This window comes from Sinocyclocheilus grahami, unplaced genomic scaffold, assembly GCF_001515645.1.
Source record: "Sinocyclocheilus grahami isolate Dianchi unplaced genomic scaffold, SAMN03320097.WGS_v1.1 scaffold221.1, whole genome shotgun sequence".
NCBI classification, from domain to species: domain Eukaryota; kingdom Metazoa; phylum Chordata; class Actinopteri; order Cypriniformes; family Cyprinidae; genus Sinocyclocheilus; species Sinocyclocheilus grahami.
This window is the reverse complement of record NW_015505400.1, coordinates 106,332-112,320: the sequence shown is the minus strand read 5'-3', so window position 1 is coordinate 112,320 and position 5,989 is coordinate 106,332. Positions and strand designations below refer to the sequence as shown.

Here is a 5,989-nt window from a genome sequence, read left to right as displayed (position 1 = left end):
AATGAGTTAACGCATTTTTCTTCAATATCGCACAGCCCTATAAGGAAGCATTAAATTGTGTAAAGTGACAGTAAATACATTTATAATGATACAATGATTTCTATTTCAAATAAATGCTGCTTTTTGAACTAATCATTAAAGAATCCTAAAAAAATATATATATATATACATATCACGGTTTCCACAAAAATATTAAGCAGCACAACTGTTTTCAACATTGATAAATATATTGAAATAGAAAACAGTTATTTTAAATACTAATACTGTTTCTTTTATCAAATAAGTGCAGCCTTGGTGAACATAAGGGACTTCTTTAAAAAAAAAAAAAACATTTTAAAAATCTTACTAACCCCAAACTTTTGAATGGTAATGTATATTTCGTATAGTTAATTGTTTTGGATCATTCTTCTGATTTTATGGTCCAATGCAACCCAGACAGTTTTTTGACAGGTTTCTCGTACCTCATTGGCGCCGTGCTCCTGAAGCTCCTTGAAGAACTTGAGAGAGATGCTGACCATTACTTTAGTTTTGTCTCCATTGGGGTTGGAGATGTGGTAAAGCACACCATCAAAGTCTGTAGCAAAAACATAGAGAGATCCCATGTCAATCATTAGTAAAACAAGCATTACTGTTACTGTAACATCATTAACAAGCATGTATAGTAATAAAACATCTTATGAACCAAACATTTGGACAACAGAAACACAGACTTCCACTGCTGAGGTCATTCATATTTCGACCTTACCTGCAAACGTAACTTCTACTGCTTCAGGCTTGTTCCTAAAGAAAAAATAAAACATTGTTTTAGGAGTTTATATGGTCTGCTATCCAGAGAACATTTTCCCAATGAAACAAAAAGAAACAAGGGAAACGTAAAGCGATAATAGACGGTCATCCAAGGTGATCAAGCAGAGGTGGTTTATTTTGCAATAATGACATTTTTCCACTTTTGCATGACTACTTGCCAAATCAATAATTAAATACTTATTGTTGAAATAATTGTATTAGTGTGCATACAATATAAAAATGTCATTTATACAGTGTCGTCATAGACAATGGACATCAATCAGAAATATTTTTACCTGAATGCCAACTGACCAATCAGAATCAAAGTAATAATGTAAACAATGACAGAATGTAATGACAGAACTGTAATACTTTTGTGAAGTATTAAAAATTTCATTTAAATGCAATAACAAGCCACTTCATAACATTTCAGTTGAACTGAAATAAAAATAACTAAAAAGTAAACGGCGTGAAAACTAATTCATATACACTGATGAGGAGTCACAGCAGGCGCGTGGAGCACACGCAAAGTCACGTAAGTAGGGATGGGCGATACCCCTTATTTTGTTTTCGATACGATACCGATATTTTTCAAGGCAGTATCGTCGATATCGATACCGATTCGATACTTGTGCACTAAACTTTTAAATTATGAAATTTATGAAATTATTAAATTAATACAAAAAAATACAACCATCAACGTATTTGAAATACGTTGATGGTTGTATTTTTGTATTTGATCTCAGTATTCCTGTCAATGTTGTATAAGGGTTTTTTATGCATAATAGTAATTGTTACTTTTTTGTAACATATATCATCACATTTTTATATTAGTGCTACCAGTATTACAACATTAATATTCTAACTTATTTGTAACATTTGAACTTTTGATTTAGTGCAATATTTTGTACTGCCATTAGGGACTGCCAGTGACCGGCTGTTGCATGCATAAAATGCAACCTTTTTATTCTGACAGTGTATGATTTCTATTAACATTACAGAATAGAACATGATCAATATTATCTCCATAAAATGTGCTGCACACATCTGGATATTTGGGTTGAGCTGTTCTGGAACAGTGTTGTAAAAACAACTTAACCACTGATTTCTAGTCGTGTCCTCTTTTGGAAGACCAAACAAAGTAGTTTCGCTTTCACAACGAAAAACACAGCGGCCTAGCGTGAGGGGAAGACCCGGCTTAGCGTGCGCTGAGGCCGGGATAGAGTGAGCTGAGCACGGCGCGCCCGGCGGAGCCGACGAATGAGCGGCAACCACATGTGACGGACCCCGGGCTGGATTCCGCTTTCCACGGTGAAAGTTGATGCATTTCCTCAGCGACCAGCACAGATCAGCGCCAGGCATGACGAAGCGGATATCGTCCTCTTTTGGAAGACCAAACAAAGTAGTTTCGCTTTCACAACGAAGCACACGGCGTCTTCATGACATGGCAGCGGTGGCAACAATACTACAGCGAGAATAAAAGTTACGCCTTCTTTCTTTGCGTGAACATTTGGCAACATTATGCAAATCTTCCCACATAGTGACATAGGTATGTGGGGGCGTGTTACAACGAGCCGTTTTAGGTAGGCATGGCTGACTCTTAACTTTTATAAAAGAATATCTCTTTGGATTTGAGACTTTAGTCTTTGCAACTTTACAGATCTTCTTTATGCACCAAGAGCTTGTAACACACCAAAGAGAAAGGAAAACTTGAAATTGCATTATATGACCCCTTTAATGCTTTCTTATGATACTTTTGGGAAACGCAGCCGTTTGAACGCACTGTCAGAAGTGAGTGAACGCTCTCTGTGATGGATTGGTTCTGTCTTGCAACATTTGCATGTGTTCAGATGAGCAGGAAAATAGTTCTATCCTACACATTACTCGATATATCGATACTTCGGATCGATACGCCCATCCCTACACGTAAGTTACTGGAGAAGAATGAAGGGGATAGAAGTTCCCGAGGAATCTGTTATTTCATCGTGCATTGATGGATCTAGAAGAATCTGTGATTTTTGCTTGTTCTTGCAGAGACGTGCATTCACACGGAGGCATGAACAGGAAGTGTCTGTAGTCTTTACTGGAACTAAACATTTCTAGAAACCAGAAGGTCAGCCGAAAGCGACGTGTGCAATGGCCAGAATCACTCGAGAGAGACCTGTTTTAGTAATCACTTGACACTTTGATGTCACATTCCCTAGTGCTGGGCGGTATGACCAAAAATATATATCACGGTATTTTTCTAAATGATACCGGTTTCACGGTATAAGACGGTATTTTTTTTTCATGCATGACCGGGTGTTAACCATATTTTCTACTGATTGAGAGAGGAAATACTGCAGTATATTGACTTAGAATGCCCTATTTTACTGTCATTAATTAACACAATTTGTTTAAGTGACATATACCGGTATTGCGGTATTTAAAAAATGTATATCATAACAAAAATAAAAACCGGTATTAGATAATAAACCGGTATACCGCCCAGCACTAAGTCACTCACACATAAATGTTTTTTACGTGACCTAACCTTGCTGGACACACCCCATACCTGATGCTTCAGTTCTCGACAATCAACTAATGATCTGACAGAACGAAATCAATCCAACACGAAAGCGTGCGTTATCGTGTGATCTTATCCATGCAAAGAAAACATGGCTCGTGTCAAAGCATGCATGCAGGAGATGAGCGATGCTTGACGCGAGTTGTGTCTCGGACAGGAAGATCTTCCTCTTACCCGTTGCTCGCGCTGTCGAACTTCAGGGTGAGAGTCTCCTCTATGATCCGATTGTTGATTTCCAACAAAATCATGATGACTTAAATGAATGTTTAGTGGCTGTGTGGGATTAAAAAAAGAAGAGTAAATATTGGTTTAGTACAATCCTACTACACTCGTTTTGGTTTTCCTGCTCCTACACCTCTGGCCGCTTCCGCATTGACTCGAAAGACCCGCGGGCTGCCCGCGTCACTGCCTGTTAGTTTGTACAAGTTATTTAAACAAAATACTTGTCACGTTTACATGATCAATCTTTTTTTTTTTACATGCAAAATTTCATATTCACAAATGTAAGTTCTCATGCAAAAAAAAAATTTTTTTTCTTTTAGGAAGGAAATGGAGCATTATATTGATACTATACGATTTTCTATGAAACAAAAAGCAATTAAAACGGTGAAAGTTTGTAAACACTTTAATATTTTTATATAAATTTGTATTTGTATATAGCCCCTCTAGTGTGAAATTGTTTATTTCATGTATAATGTTTATTGTTTATATCATGTATAGTGTTGGTCATATACATGCATTTTGATCTTGTTAATAAAAAAAACTAAATGTAAGTATTACAAACCAAAAAAAAAAAAATTTAACAAAATACTTTACAGGAATGATGCTGTTTATATTTACAGTGATATTTCCAATTTCAAAATAATGTTTTTTATAATGATTGACACCACCTTTTGACCAAAGAATGTCCAGTTATTCGTGAAACCTAAATAAGGAGTTTCACACAAACATTGCACTTTAAAAGAGGGCTTTCTACGCTATATTCTTTCTTTCTGAAATATTTTAGCGCAAAAATTATGTCATATCTTATATTACAACATATATAAAACGTTTTGAATTGATAGAAATCAGCCTGTTTTGTGATTTCCATGACTTTTTAGACCCGGAAGTCATTGGTAGGCTACTTAAAGGTTTTCCATGAGTGTGCATATTGATGCTGATACTAATAGCCTTCTTATACTGTAGTGTCATGCAGTGACAATGTTAGTGAAAAAACTAGGCTACTGCAAAAATATATATATATATGTTCTAATTTTATTTGCAAGGACAAACAGCTGTTTAGAAGTGTTGTGGTGGTTTGTTGTTATAGGCTATAGTCATATCAGGAGATAATAAAATCCCACTTTAGCCCTGTTATTATACTGTTAAGATGTATATAGGTATATGTAAATCTGTCTGTATAAACAGCCTTATTATAATAACTAAATGTACCTAAATTTGAGTGAGCTCAATAAACCTATGTGATTCATCTTTGATTGAATATGCTGTCATGCTTCAGATATTTTCAGCAAGTTAAGGCAGTGTGTTTGTATGACAGTTTTCCTGACTTGGGCCATCAGGACATATTAAAAAATGCAGGTAATTTCTGACAGAAACCCAACATGTGTGTCCTTGCATGGAAAGTAACTGCATAAAGATTCTTCACGGGGGGAAAATCTCCAGCATACAGGTTTGGAATAAAAAGAGGGTGAGTAAATATTGGAAAAATCTTCCATTTTTGGGTGATGTGTTATAGGATCCTGTTCCTATTCTCTATTTTCCCATTGAAGTCCTTTACATTTGGCTCATTTGCATTGGGTGGCATCTTTATTCTTATTGAAGTGGCATAAACATGCATCAGTTTCTGTGGATCTGTGATGAAACTACAGCCTGAGGCTGAGTTTGCGGACAAGAATTTTCACCTCTTTCTTTTTTTATCGGCACAGTGGGAAACCGCTGCCATTTACACACACTGTAAACTGAGAAGGACACTTTTCTATATGCTCTGTCTGTAAAATGTTCGTACTAGATGTAGCGTCTGGACCAATCAAACACACAATTTTTCATTGATTTAACAAACCAGTTATTCATAAGATTAACAAATCGTCACAGACCCCTCACTCAATAAACTGGGTGCCGGGATTTCTGCGAACGACACCAGGTATTCGATAATAAACCGGTATACCGCCCAGCACTAAGTCACTCACACATAAATGTTTTTTACGTGACCTAACCTTGCTGGACACACCCCATACCTGATGCTTCAGTTCTCGACAATCAACAAATGATCTGACAGAACGAAATCAATCCAACACGAAAGCGTGCGTTATCGTGTGATCTTATCCATGCAAAGAAAACATGGCTGGTGTCAAAGCATGCATGCAGGAGATGAGCGATGCTTGGCGCGAGTTGTGTCTCGGACAGGAAGATCTTCCTCTTACCCGTTGCTCGCGCTGTCGAACTTCAGGGTGAGAGTCTCCTCTATGATCCGATTGTTGATTTCCAACAAAATCATGATGACTTAAATGAATGTTTAGTGGCTGTGTGGGATTAAAAAAAGAAGAGTAAATATTGGTTTAGTACAATCCTACTACACTCGTTTTGGTTTTCCTGCTCCTACACCTCTGGCCGCTTCCGCATTGACTCGAAAGACCCGCG

General features: G+C 36.9%; 1 protein-coding gene across 2 annotated transcripts in view; it reads right to left on the bottom strand.

Moving 5' to 3' along the window:
- Positions 1 to 5,989, bottom strand: part of arpc2 (actin related protein 2/3 complex, subunit 2) — a 17,721-nt gene extending 11,732 nt beyond the window's left edge. The window contains exons 1-3 of one of the 2 annotated variants that reach the window (XM_016287322.1): positions 5,773 to 5,989; positions 746 to 780; positions 462 to 574 (exon numbers count right to left, since the gene is read on the bottom strand). In XM_016287322.1, the coding sequence (XP_016142808.1) occupies positions 462 to 574; positions 746 to 780; positions 5,773 to 5,846 (222 nt within the window). In that variant the 5' untranslated portion in view covers positions 5,847 to 5,989. Of the gene's footprint in view, positions 1 to 461; positions 575 to 745; positions 781 to 3,526; positions 3,749 to 5,772 lie in introns of those variants that run through there. The other variant, XM_016287321.1, reaches the window with a different exon arrangement.